The following is a 13,341-nucleotide window of genomic DNA, read 5'->3' on the forward strand; positions in this document are numbered from 1 at the left end:
ATAACCATGATCAATGCAATGACTCATAGGAGAGAGAAATAGAGAAACTGAGAGCGTCTGTGCTCACCGCTGCTTAGCCAGCTCCCCCACTTTGACCGGAGGCCGATGGAGATTGAACCTGGTGAAAAGCATGGTCTGAAAGGACAACAGTGGAACAGTCTTATTGTCCCTAGAAGACTCAATAATATCAAGTTGTACCCCTCTAGACGGTCTTCTCAATGAAGGAAATGCCGTCGTATCGCCGTTGCTTATCGGTTTCTGGATGATTGCAGATTACCCCGCGTTGTTGATAAACACCGACTCTCATCTCATTTCAGGTATCTGCAGTCAACCATATTTCCTGTATCTTTCCTAGGCTATATCAAAGTCCAAAAGTTGATCATCACCATAATGGATAGACTCGGCCCAGTCAATCTCCACGGTGGCTCAGCCCCGAACAGCCAAGTCCACGCCGAGTGGAGCAAATAGACAGCGTTGAAACGAGCCAACTCAGCACCATCCTCCTGTTTTTCTCTTTCGAAGTTGTGATTCGAACCTCTATTCTTTGTGGTGATCTCTGTCATCCCCTGCGTCCTGTTTGCTTAGCAGACTCGAACTGCTTGCGATTGTCCTATTCAGCTGCTGTATCACATTCCATCTAGCGCACATTGACGAAGGCATTCATACTGCAACGCACGGCCAGCGGTGGGTCGAATCTGCACACCACGGAGTTACATCGTCAAGTCGGTCAATACATACTTGAGAATGGAAACGATGGAAGAGCTTACTGGTCGTGCTGCTACCATTTCTCTCGAGTCAGCAAAACCCGCTCGGTCAATCCAGGTGCAGCCCGGCCCTTTGTCTTCCCACCTGGACAAGATCTATGCGTCCTTGACGTCCACCTCAACCACTGATTTCATCAAGGATCTACAAAAAGAAGCGATCGCTGGTAGCGTTGAGGCCGCAAATCCCCTCGCGTCCTTGGCAGCATTCCGTGCATACATGGCCAGTCCAGCGTCTGATGCCTTGCTTCCGGCCGAAGGTGAGGATTTGTCGGCACCGATAACAGATTACTACGTCTCATCCAGTCACAACACCTATTTGACGGGGAATCAGCTGTACAGCGATGCTGCAGCGGCCGCATATACCAACGTATGTCTCACCTGACCTTCTGATGTGTCGGGGCCTTGCTGTGGGCTTTGAGGAGAACGATTGTGCATTGGTACTTGCAGGCTCCTTCATGCGGGTTGATGTAATGCACCATCAAACACGTCCCCTCTTCACCTGGCTCCGCCTGAACAATGGTTGTATCTTCACTGACTTTTACTAGGTACTTCTGAATGGTTGTAGATGTGTCGAAATCGATGTTTGGGACGGAGATGCGGACGATGACAGCGTCTCTGGTGACGACACAAGCAGCAGCAGCAGTAGTAGTAGCGAGTGGAGCTCTGACGAAGAAAATCCCAGTCGTCGTAAGAAGCAGGACGTACAAAAGACGGATGGTAGCACACAGTCTGCTAAGGCACCATCGCGACGCAAGGGCCTCTCGTCCAAACTCGGAAGCCTACTGGGCCGCAAATCATCGCCTCCTAACGGAGCAACTGATAAACCTGCGTCGACTGCTACCGCTGCTGCTGTAGGCACTGCAGCACAAACCCTGCGCCGTCCGGAGCCCCGTGTGCTTCACGGACACACGCTGACCAAAGGAACCAAGTTCCGCGATGTTTGCTATGCGATTCGCGACAGCGCTTTTGTGGCAAGTGATCTGCCAGTCATAGTTAGTTTAGAGGTGCACACATGCATCGAGCAGCAGGCGACGATGGTGGAAATCATGGAGGAGGCGTTCAAGGGAATGTTGATCGAAGTCACCCCGGAGCTTGAAGCTTCTCAGGCCCCGCCTCCGTTGGAGTCCTTGAAACGCAAGATTCTCATCAAGGTCAAATGGGTCCCAGCGACAGGCGACGGCCAAGCGGAGGCGCAGAAGGACGATCAGACCGACACGCTCGATACACCTCCCTCCGTAAATCAGGACGGTGAACCTGCACCAGCCAAGCCGTCCAAGATCCTGCATTCCCTGAGCAGGCTAGCGGTTTTTACCAAAGGATTCTCCTTCCGCCAGTTCACCCAACCAGGTAAGCCACTGCACCGCAGAACCGGCTACTACTGTTTCAGCGTGAGTGGGTGAGTGACTAGTAGTACTGACCTGCCGAATCCAGAGGCCAAAGTACCCGGACATGTGTTCTCCCTCTCCGAAAACGCCGCACGAGAGGCCTACGCCAAAGACCGCGACGCCCTCCTCGAGCACAACCGCCACTTCTTCATGCGAGTCTACCCCTACGGTCTGCGCGTGAACTCGTCCAACCCAGACCCAACCTTCTTCTGGCGCTGCGGTGCTCAGATCGTCGCCCTGAACTGGCAAAACCTCGACAAGGGCATGATGCTCAACCGCGGCATGTTCACCAGCGAGCCCGGCTGGGTCCTCAAGCCCCAGGGCTACCGCAGCTCCGATCCCCCCTCCACTCCCGTGAAGCGCCAACAGCTCGACCTCTCCATTGAGATTCTGGCCGGGCAGAACCTCCCCCTGCCCCCCGGTGATACCAAGGAATCCGGCTTCCGGCCCTACGTCAGCTGCTACCTGCATGTGGAGTGTCCGGACGAGGAGAACGGGTTCCCGCCGGGCGGCGACAACACCACCGACTCGGAGAAGACGAGCTACAAGCGCAGCATCAAGAGCGCTACAGGCAGGAATCCGGATTTCGGAGCGCAGATGATTCAGTTCCCGACCTTGCAGGGTGTCATTGACGAGTTGACTTTTGTTAGGTACAATCCCGCATCCACCTGTACAAGTCTCACAGGAGTCTAATACAGATAGCAGATTCAAAGTCAAAGACGACGAGCTCGGCCGAGACTCCCTTGCCGCATGGGCATGTCTCAAACTCAGCCGTCTGCAGCAGGGCTATCGACTGATCCATCTCCATGACTGCTCCGGGGCAGAAGCCGGTGCTGTCCTGTTAGTTCGGATCACCAAGGTGCTCTCATGAGTAGCCATTTGCCAGGTGCTAATTGGCCCGAACAAGAATCTATAGTTGAGTCGTGAGTGGTAGCAATGACGATATGACGATGTATCCATATGCATATGCATCACCCTTCGACTGGGGGACTGAATATTGGGACTTGGAAGTTCTACTCATCTTTCAGACAGATAAAATTCAAAATCCTCAATTCAGAACCCATTTCGGCCTGTAATTGCACATGCTACCTACATATGGGGTACTCAGCCCTCGGCCCTCTTCTAATTAATCTGTCGCACAAGCTTCATGCAGGGTTCTACCTTGGTTGATGCTTCATCTGGAAAGACAAGAGGGGAACATTCTGCACCTCTCCACCCAATGGAAAGGATTTTGCAAGTTGTTTGTCTCTACAGGTCAGACCACCTGGATAAATCAGCCGGAACGCTCATGCTCATGCCATGCATGCGCATCAGCTCTGCGCGCATCTGACCCGAGTAGACCATTCCAGCGTCGTTGACGATTACCTGCAGCTTCTTGCATTTGCGTGAAAACTATCCTTGACTTTGATACTACATTGTCGATTCCATCCTTGAATTGGAGTCCGCTCGTCCCAGTTGAACCTGCGGGGCAGCAATCAGGTAGATGTACAAACACATTTCCGAGGACTCGTAGAGTCTTGTGGAGTCACTATCCAGCAGAGCGCGTGGAATCTTCGTTATCAACATAGCAATGGTTAGCGAAATAGACTAGTCGGAGATCTTTTACTCTTAGTTCTTGGTCACGCCTGAATGATCCATCAAGTGTTAGGGGCTTAGAAAAGTTCCGTTACACCGCGGCAGTATGGTGGTATAGGTGAACATGACCATATCCATCAGCATGAAGAGACTGTCATTGCTCAAAACCCTCTCGAGAGACCTGGGGCAAGGAATGGAGGGGGAGGTTGCAGGGCCTGTCACACGAAGTCTATTGATTGCTGCTATATTTGATCTGACAGGATGCGGAAAAGTGACCTGTCATCGAGTAGGGATGTTGTTCTGTGAATGGATCCTTAACTGGATGAGCGCTAAGGTAATTGTGGAGTGACGAAAAGTTTAGGGGAAAGCCTGAGAGCCGCTGGTAGTACAAACATGCACAGTACACAGCTGCTGTTGCTGAGGAATTGCCTCAGAGAAATTCCTACATGCGAAACTCGTCAAGTATGATATGTTAATCACAAAAAGGAGGAGGGCAAAAGAATAGAATCATTACCAACGTCAATCTCCCATTCGACTGATATGTACTGTTGGTCGCGAACTAGTCAGCTCAAGTTTTTAGAAATCACCACAAACCCCAATCACATAGCATTGGAACGGACGAGCTCACGGATGGCTGGAGAAAGGGAGACTTGACAGGTCAACTGCAGATGTGGGGCATTGCCCAGCGAAAGTGATGGGTAAAATCCCCAGACCATTGACAAGATTCGCCGTCAACGCTAATGACCAGTCTAGATGGTTTGGGTTGATTAGCAACAAACTCAATGCCGGCTACCGCAGCCTGTGGATGGCCTGCCCACAGTATTGGTTCCAGAAAAAGGGGGGTTCGCAGCCTGCGAGAACGAAGTCTCTTCACTCCTACTCGCGGAATCCTGAAAACTCAGGGGTAGTGATAAATGATGTGCCTTTCATGTCGACTGACGATGCCAGATGCCGACACACTTCTCACGTCAGGATCGATCATCCATATTCCTCTGGTCTTGATCTCAAGCAGCCGGTGTGCAGGTCTATCAATCATATAGCTGCTTCAATTCTACCGCCACTTGCATAGTGATGGACGCCTTCCATTTGCGCGATGGATGACAGTAGTCACCGGACACAGCAACGGGGCCCTTAACGTGTGCTACTAATGCAAGGCGCACACCGTGGCCCCAAGATGGGGGCGGCTGTCAGTTGACTGTTACGGAGTTGCCGGAATAGCTTTGGCGGACATCATACGCTGCGCTCAAGTCGGTGGACCAGTGGGTCTGGTTGCTAGCGAACAGGCGCTTGATAGGGAAGGGATGTCACTGATCAAATCTGAAGTCACATCCATCACAACTGAACATTCCCAGCTGGTTTCCAGATCACAGCACTTGCCACTTACCCCTGCAGATACACAGTATCCATGTTGAGAAATTGGGATCGGTACTTGGAGTGCTCCGTAAGAAGCAATTGAATAAGATTGATGGAAGAAATTGGCGGCGAATGCTTCGATGTATAATCGAATGCAAGTTGCGTACTATCTGGTCTGCTATCCATCAGCCGGGAGGCTTGATGATGACAATTCGCGTGGTCCAGTAATATCACACAGGACCAATATAAACTACCGTGAGTTCCAAGAGTCGGGAAATTGGGACCGTATCCGTGCTGTGGATATCTCGTTCAAAGTAGCCCCGGTTTTTTTTGTTGATTACCTACTTTTGGATTGATTGCTCTTAGCAACGTCATCTGCAACCAGTCACATGGAAAAAGCTACAGTGAATGTGCAATATGCGGTGAAGTGTGTATGGAGCATTCTGGAAGATAATGCAAGCTTCGTGTTGCTTAAACAGCCTGTGATCCATTACGTGGGTATCATTCTGCTTGATCTCCATTCTTTTAGCGGATCCAGAGGTTCGGGTGACTTCGAGTCATTTTGGACTCTCCGCACACGTATCTTGCATGTAGAATGTAAAGCTGGACGCTAGCAAATAATCATATTTCATTAGTTGAATGCACGACGCTTGTCATGGACGGGATCACCCGAAGTTTCCAGAGCATAAGCTTGATTTTTGACAAGAGGTGGTGTTTGCGTCCTTGCGAGGATCATTCTCCTCTTTGGATGCATTGAATTCACCTGTGTCTAGTGTTAAATCGGTCCAATCTGGACTGGAGATCACCCGATGGAAATATCGAATCCTCGAACTCTTAGGGGTCGTCGGGTCGGTCACTTACTCTCCAGGCTATATAAGCAGGATCGACCTAGTTTTGAGGTCCGGTCCATTCAACCACAAGCCCTTCTCTTATCCATAACCCCGGGAAAGTTTGTTTGATTGAAACCTTAAAGCTGAACTCTCAACCCACTCCCCAGATTGCAAGACCACACATTTCCTGAGAGTCACAGCACACTTTGTTAGCAAGCGCCTGGTCAACCCTAGCTACCATGACGGTACGAATTGAGTGACGAGTTATAATCCCTTGTTTGCGATTGCTGATTGTCGTTACTTGGCCAGATGCCTGGTGTTCGCTGTCCATCTTGCCAGACACAGGGAAAAGAGACTTGGGTAATACCGGGAAAGAACTGCCATGTCTGTGGCACGCCATGTTGATCAACCTCTGTGAGACAATAGCCCTCTGAAAGGATAAAAAGGAACTCACTAGATCTAATGTTGTGTCAGAATCTTCATCAAAACCTTTCCGCCAAACTCCAGGAAGATCAGACTCTCCCTGGGGAAAGGAAAGAATCCTTACCTTCACAAACGAATTATAGAAGGTCCCTCGGTAATCCTCGAATCTTCTGGCTGTCCACGAGAAATGTAGGACGACAGGTATCTGAGGGAAATACCGGGAAAGCAAAAGACATGATCTCCAGGCTTGGGCCAACGGTCGCCCAGGGCAGTTGGGAAATGTTGGCGGGTGCTGGATTGTACGTTATTAAGAAAGTCTTGGACGGTGAGAGATGAAGAGCGGATCAAAAAGGACTACTTGTACGATAGAATGATGGATGCTAATCACGAAACCTCGCACAAATAAAAGCAGAGGTTAAGGACAACAGCACCTGCCTCTTTTGCTATATGCTTGCTTGCTCGTTGCCTTGAAATCAAGGCACTGCCTCTCGTGCTGCTTCCAGACTCGCGCCTCTTTTCGTAACTCTCTCTCGTTCAACCATTTGTTCCCTTCATCCCTCTTCACTTTGGAATCAAATATGTCTTACGAGTGATTTCCAGCCGTCGCTATTTGACTTGAATGGAATATTCGCTTATATTCACTTAACTCCAGTCCACGACCAAAAAGACGCAATAATTACTATCTTGTTGGAATCCTGTTATGTCTGGTGCTGGGGACAAACTACAACCAGACAGGTATCTACGAGTGGAGACGACAGATCAAATGAGGAGAGAAATAAATCAGAGCCTCAGACATGGGAGAGCTGCAACCCAGACCGGTGGTGTCTCAAGCCGCCAATTGACTGACATGATACAGGGGCACGTGAAATGCGAGAAATATCTATCGTTGGAGCGGTTGGCAATTCTGCGATCTTCAAATATTTAGCCATTGTCCATCGACGTCCTCAGCAAGTTTTCCCCGCCATCGTATTGCATGCTCACGCTCATTCTATAATCCATGGGAACAAACTAGTCCTCGAAAGTATCTGATCACTTTGCTACAAAGGAAAACCCAACAGACCATGACACAGACATACCCTATCAAAAGTCGTAGGGACGATGAACGTCTTGTCCGCGAATGGGGCTTCAAACACGTCTTTACCTGGACTGATGGAAGGTACTGCCGGCTTATACATTTGCATCTTCTTTTTATATTTGAGATGTCAATACTCCGGAGTCGTTTACTGATTCTTGGAATAGCAACGCTTACTACCCCCCACATAGTCATAGCGGCTTGACGACGCATCTCATCCGACGGGGCACTCTTACCATCACATATCCGGACGATAACTCCAAATTGCACAATGGAGAAGTCAAGAAAGAGACGTTTGGAGTGGGCGCAAGGATCGATGTGCCCGCTGGTAAGCTACATGAGGTGTGGATTGGAGAGGATGGCTGCGAATATGTTATCGGGGAGTAGACTTTCGATCAGCTTTTGATGGATCTCTACATAATCATCAGCATTACACGAAACCGTGAGCTTTTTATTGAGGTATTTCTGAGCTATTTCAGGCCGTCATGGAGGGTTCAAGGTCTATTGAAGAAGGCACAGCACTCCAACACAAGCCAGCAGGACCTCCTTCTTCCCAGCACCTAATACACGAATCTAAAGTCGAGTCTGTCGCAATGTCAGCTGAGTCGGAAAATCGAAGTCTTGTACCAGACAAACCTCTTATTCCCCAGATCCTTATTCGCAGAAAGATATTCCTCCCTTTCCGCGCTAGACATGGCGTTCCACTTTTGTGCTTTTGTTCTATCGACACACGACACAGATTAATTTTTGAAGCCATCTTTTGAAACATGGAAAAGAAAAAACGTACTTGTTTCGCCATTCATAGTAGAACCGAGCCACAACGAAGAGAACCAAGCTGTATACCGCCAAGGCAATGAGCACCTTGTTACCGGTCCGGTAATACGGTTTGTCATTTTCGCGATAGATCTGAGCATCGTTAATAGGATATAGACACTCGTGTCTGACCCAGCCGGACACCTACATTGTTGGCAATGATATTCGAGGTCTGCACCATCATGTTATACAGCGCGCTGGCAACCGTTCGTGTCCGCACTGTTCCTGCGTTCCTCGAGGTCATGGCCACAATAATCGCATGGATATACGGCGCCCCAAGAAGAAGTATCAAAATGACCCATCGGGCCCAGGGACTGGCCTCGGCGGGCAACACCTCCAGAGCAATCAGCAGAACCAGACACCAGACTTCCGCCACGACACCCAAGAGGAACCGAACATTGAACCGCTCCGAGATCCAAGTCCAGAAGAGCAGGTTGGCGATGAAGATCGCGTACGCCGGGATAGTCAGGAGATTCGTCTCGAAGGTCTTGAACCCGAGCGACTTGAGCTGCAGCGTGATGTAGCTCGTCGCCGGCGTGTTGGGGATCAGCCACGTCAGACCCAGCAGATAGATGATCCACATGTCGTAGTCGCCGAGCGCCTGCCAGAGCATCTTGGGGGTGATGGCTTGTCGGTTATGCATGCCGCCTTTGCTGGGGTCGTCGCGCAGGACTCTGTTCACGAGGATCTTTTCCTCGTGCTCGTTGAACCACCCGTTCTTTCCGCGAAAGCCGCCTTTCGTCTGTGTCGGGGACGCAGGCATCCAGAATGCGGCGATGATGCCGATAATTCCTGTAATGAGGCCTTCGAAGGCGAAGAGGTAGCGCCAGCCGCCTTTGCCGTCGCTGTCGCGGATGTGGAGGAAGCCGAAGGCGAGGAATGCGCCTACGATGGCGGTGGCTTCGTACGAGACCCAGAAGTAGCTCAGGCGGATGGGCAGCTCCTTGGACTTGTACCAGAAGGAGAGGAAGAGGATCGTGTCGGGAATGCTATGGGGGGGTAAAAAGTCAGTCTTATGGGACCGGTGGCTTAGAGCTCAACGTACAATCCGCCCTCGAATAATCCAAGAAGCGCTCGACAAGCGAAATACGCGCTCTTGCCCTTGATGAGAGACTGGAAAGCGGCGATCAAACTCCAGCAGACCATCTGAATGGGGATCCAGCGATCCGGCCCGAGTGCCTTGGAGATGAGCTGCGAGGGCAGTTCCGCGAACAGGAAACAGAGGAAGAAGATCGTCTGTCCGGTGTTGTAGTCATTCGTGTTCATCCCCAGGTCGCCCAGCATATTGTCGGACAGTGCCTGGACGACATTGCCTCGATCCAGCTGGAGCGCGAAGAACGTCACACATGCAAATGTGCAGACGCGCAGATCAATCTGCCTCGTCAGTACTGTTTGTAAAGACTAAACTGAGTTTGGAGTACCTTTCTTATCAATCTCTTCTCCTCTTCTTCGGTCCACTCGAAATCGGGATCCCAGCGGTGGATACCTTCATAGGTCGGAATTGGCTTGTAATACCGCGGGTCTTCAGAGGTATCAAATGCGGAATCTGCATTTTTGTATCGTCGGGGCTCATCACTTGACAATGAAGATGTAGACGCCTCTGCTGCGACGGATTTCGGGAACGCCTTGGTGTCATGTCCCTCCAGAACAGGCGCTCCATTTACTTCGTCCGCGGCCATTTTGCAGTTGCAGACAAAGCTTTTCGGATGGATTGGGCTGTCTGCGTGTCATTCTGTAAGATATCAGCCGGAGACGAGCGTTATAAACGGTCATTCTGCCGTATACTGATAGCATCTGAAGGTCCATCACGCAATCTATGGCTTTGAATAGGTCAGTACGGATTCAAACGCTGTCACTACCGACAAGGATAGATATCTATATGCAGACTGAAAATAACCGAGATAAGAAGAATCCACCTGCCTCAAGAGGCAAAGATGATGGTCGCATTCAGGTGGGTTCAAGACCACAAGTGAGTGCAAGCCCCGGCCAAAAGCCCAACAGAACCTGTCAAGGACTGCAGTCACACTCGGTAGTATGGTCTAGTTTACATCACGCAAAGGATATAAGATTGACGTTATAGAAGACGAGTCAAATCATCCAAGACGTGCGGGGACTTCAAAAGTGTCAATTGAATGCGGATCTCTGTTGTGGAGACTCCCACGGTATTGACTTGATTCATGCAGATCGTGCACCCAACAAGGCTAATGGCGCATGAGTTAGAGTTGTCCTGCAATAGTAATAGACGATGGTGCTATCATACGCCAATCGCCATTGTTGTGGTCGCCGCTGTCTAGGCTTCATCGAGTCTCTGCGCGAGTTCGGCGATTCCTCGTCTCGTTCGAAACGTTGTGATGAGATTAACCAGGATGAGCAAGGCATTTTGCCAGCCAACACACATTGGAAGCAGCAATCCGAGATACGGGCTGATCAAAATCCCCAACTTTAAAATAAAGAGGCCAAAATCTCGCTTTGTCTTCTCTCTGTGGAGTTTGACGTTGTATTCGCGTTGCGCGACTCACCAACGCAATCACGTCATGCTTGGCCACGAACAGCAACAACAGTCCGACAGGTTCTTGCTTATCAGCATTGCAATTTGATTTGAAGGTCTGCCAGAATGATTGACTATACGCAGTCATAGTACCCATGAAGCGATAAGTTGGTTCTGTTTCGGCAGGGCAGGTAACCAATCCGGAAGCAAGTAGCACTCGTCATGTCCGTCCCGTCCTCGAGCGTTCCAAACGGCCTGATCTCTGGATACGCTGACCTCTATCTACCCCGCGTGGAGGAAGTCTATTGTCGAATTGCATGATAGTTACGATATGTCAGAGCATTCCCCGCAGTGATTGCGTGAACAAAAGATCGGGTATTCGGCAAGGGAGTCCATATGGGTATATCTGGAGAAGTATCTCAGCTTGTATGACTTGTTCTAAGCAGAGTGCAATCGTGTCAAGAATACCTCAAAATGGCCCCTTCACTGGTTGAAAACGTTGCTCTTCGCACTGCCCCGGTCACCAAGCTCAAGACCGACGCAGGATTCAACAAGGAGAATGTGCTCGGCTATGGCGAGGCCTATAGCCATGAAAACGAGGTGAAAGGCACAGAGAAGCAGCCTCCTGCTTCGTTCCCTCACTATCTTCCCGTGTGGGACAACGAAACGGAGAGGTAAGCGGACGTTATACTTCAACTTCTAAACTCAGGTCATATCCGCTGATACCATTAGATATCCCCCACTGACGCCGTTTGAGCACTATGACCATGGCAAAGACGCCGATCCCTCCTTTCCTGACCTTCTGCCTCCGGGTAAAGTCCAGGTGGACAACCTCACGCCAACCATTGGCAGTGAAGTTCGTGGCGTCCAGTTGAGCCAGTTGACGAAAGAAGGAAAGGACCAACTGGCCCTCTACGTCGCTCAAAGAAAAGTCGTCGGTACGTTATAGACTCCAGCCTCGTCGATCATCTGCTGACGGTGTCCCCAGCCTTCCGTGACCAGGATTTTGCCCATCTCCCCATTGAAAAAGCCCTGGAGTTTGGTGGCTACTTCGGCCGACACCATATCCATCAAACCTCCGGAGCTCCCAGAGGCTATCCGGAGATCCACCTCGTGCATCGCGGTGCGGACGACCGGAGTGGTGCCGAGTTTCTGGCTACGCGGACAAATACCGTGACCTGGCACTCGGACGTAACCTTCGAGAAGCAGCCGCCCGGGACGACCTTCCTGTATCTTCTGGATGGCCCGACCAGTGGAGGTGACACTCTCTTTGCAGACATGGTGCAGGCATACAAACGGTTGTCGCCTGAGTTCCGCAAACGGCTGCATGGTCTGAAGGCAGTGCACTCTGGTATCGAGCAGATCAATGCTAGTTTGAACCGAGGGGGAATTGCACGCCGGGAGGGGATCACATCGGAGCATCCGATTGTTAGGACGCATCCTGTAAGTTGGCCAAACTTCAGCAGGCTGGTGATAGTGATTGATATCGTTTAGGTTACTGGAGAGAAAGCCCTGTTTGTCAATCCACAATGTGAGTATTCTCTTCACCAAAGACAGGGTCTCTTCTAACTGGGCAGTTACTCGTTACATTGTGGGATACAAGAAAGAAGAGTCGGACATGCTTCTCAAGTTCTTGTATGATCATATCGCGCTCTCGCAGGATCTGCAGACTCGTGTCCGATGGCTTCCTGGAACAGTAGTCGTTTGGGATGTGAGTATACTGATCTTGCGGTCTGGAAAGTACTAACGACAGTAGAACCGTGTCGTCGCACACTCGGCTCTCTTCGACTGGGAAGATGGCCAGAGGCGTCATCTGGCAAGGATCACTCCTCAGGCAGAGCCACCTTTTGAGACGCCATTTGAGGGTGATCAATAGACGAACTCCAACGAATTGCTCACTTTTATCGAGTGACTTAGAGATAACAATGATCATTAAACATCCATTCATCACTGACCTACTTGGAGTATCCTATGGAATGAGGCGACCACGTAGTTCCTGTCATAGCCATGTAGTCACATGTCCATGCACCTCGTATATCTCACTCCGTTTCAGCAGTCCATCCGCTTCAATATGACCGTTTCCCCCTTGGTCGTCCGATGGCCCGGCGAGGTACCTGCCGGAAATCAAGTCAGTCTCTTCCAAGTAACAGCCGGGCACGAACAACAAACTTACTCAATTCTTCCCAGCAAGACCCTTAGTCTTACCCTTACCCTTACACTTACTCTTCGCACAAAAGCCAAAGATCCCCTTCTTAGAGCCACACTCTTTTGCAGAACCAGACTCGGAGATACAACGGTTCTTAAACCCATTCTCACGATTCCGGCCCGTCGCACCGAGGGAAAAGTCCTGTTCCTCAGGCGTCAGGATAGATATATCCTCGACATGCTGCCAAGCGAGACCCTCCTCGTCGTCACTTTCCATGAACGCGCCGCCTTCGATGAAGTCTCTCTGACCGGTGCTGTCGAGACAAAGACAGGCACATTGGCTTCCCCAGGGTCCGGGAGTGTTGTTATTGTTATTCCTAGAGGGCATGATGAGGTTGGTAGGTCGGTTTGTTTCGAGGGAGCTTTGGATGTTAAGATTTCATTTAGTAGGTTTGGGGGGAGGCAAGGCTGACTTACAGGCAAGTAGATAGCA

The 13,341-nt window shown here is 50.5% G+C and overlaps 5 protein-coding genes across 5 annotated transcripts; 3 read left to right on the plus strand and 2 right to left on the minus strand.

The window, feature by feature from the left end:
* Positions 1-61: 61 nt before the first annotated feature.
* On the plus strand, positions 62-3,622 carry AFUA_3G07940 (putative phosphoinositide-specific phospholipase C). The gene is made up of 5 exons (XM_749727.2): positions 62-317; positions 399-1,131; positions 1,310-2,111; positions 2,196-2,799; positions 2,855-3,622. Exons 2-5 carry the CDS (start codon positions 745-747, stop codon positions 3,018-3,020), a joined length of 1,959 nt encoding a protein of 652 aa, XP_754820.1. The 5' UTR covers positions 62-317; positions 399-744; the 3' UTR covers positions 3,021-3,622.
* A 2,975-nt stretch (positions 3,623-6,597) lies between these two features.
* On the plus strand, positions 6,598-7,789 carry AFUA_3G07945 (uncharacterized protein; the record flags this gene model as incomplete). Its single annotated transcript, XM_001481561.2, has 3 exons — positions 6,598-7,277; positions 7,343-7,486; positions 7,570-7,789. Exons 1-3 carry the CDS (start codon positions 7,198-7,200, stop codon positions 7,787-7,789), a joined length of 444 nt encoding a protein of 147 aa, XP_001481611.2. The 5' UTR covers positions 6,598-7,197.
* A 173-nt stretch (positions 7,790-7,962) lies between these two features.
* Positions 7,963-9,939, minus strand: AFUA_3G07950 (putative transporter; the record flags this gene model as incomplete). Its single annotated transcript, XM_749726.3, has 6 exons — positions 9,637-9,939; positions 9,261-9,589; positions 8,364-9,204; positions 8,190-8,308; positions 8,039-8,122; positions 7,963-7,987 (listed from the first exon to the last, which is right to left on the minus strand). The coding sequence occupies exons 1-6, from the start codon at positions 9,892-9,894 to the stop codon at positions 7,963-7,965; spliced, it is 1,656 nt and encodes a 551-aa protein (XP_754819.2). The 5' UTR covers positions 9,895-9,939.
* Positions 9,940-10,493: 554 nt separating this feature from the next.
* On the plus strand, positions 10,494-12,659 carry AFUA_3G07960 (TauD/TfdA dioxygenase family protein). The gene is made up of 7 exons (XM_749725.3): positions 10,494-10,819; positions 10,918-11,377; positions 11,436-11,641; positions 11,692-12,146; positions 12,198-12,234; positions 12,281-12,414; positions 12,460-12,659. The coding sequence occupies exons 2-7, from the start codon at positions 11,178-11,180 to the stop codon at positions 12,577-12,579; spliced, it is 1,152 nt and encodes a 383-aa protein (XP_754818.2). The 5' UTR covers positions 10,494-10,819; positions 10,918-11,177; the 3' UTR covers positions 12,580-12,659.
* Positions 12,660-12,876: 217 nt separating this feature from the next.
* On the minus strand, positions 12,877-13,236 carry AFUA_3G07965 (uncharacterized protein; the record flags this gene model as incomplete). Its single annotated transcript, XM_001481562.1, has 1 exon — positions 12,877-13,236. The coding sequence occupies one exon, from the start codon at positions 13,234-13,236 to the stop codon at positions 12,877-12,879; it is 360 nt and encodes a 119-aa protein (XP_001481612.1).
* Between the last annotated feature and the right edge of the window lie 105 nt (positions 13,237-13,341).

The sequence above is a fragment of the Aspergillus fumigatus genome, chromosome 3, assembly GCF_000002655.1.
Source record: "Aspergillus fumigatus Af293 chromosome 3, whole genome shotgun sequence".
Lineage (NCBI taxonomy): Eukaryota > Fungi > Ascomycota > Eurotiomycetes > Eurotiales > Aspergillaceae > Aspergillus > Aspergillus fumigatus.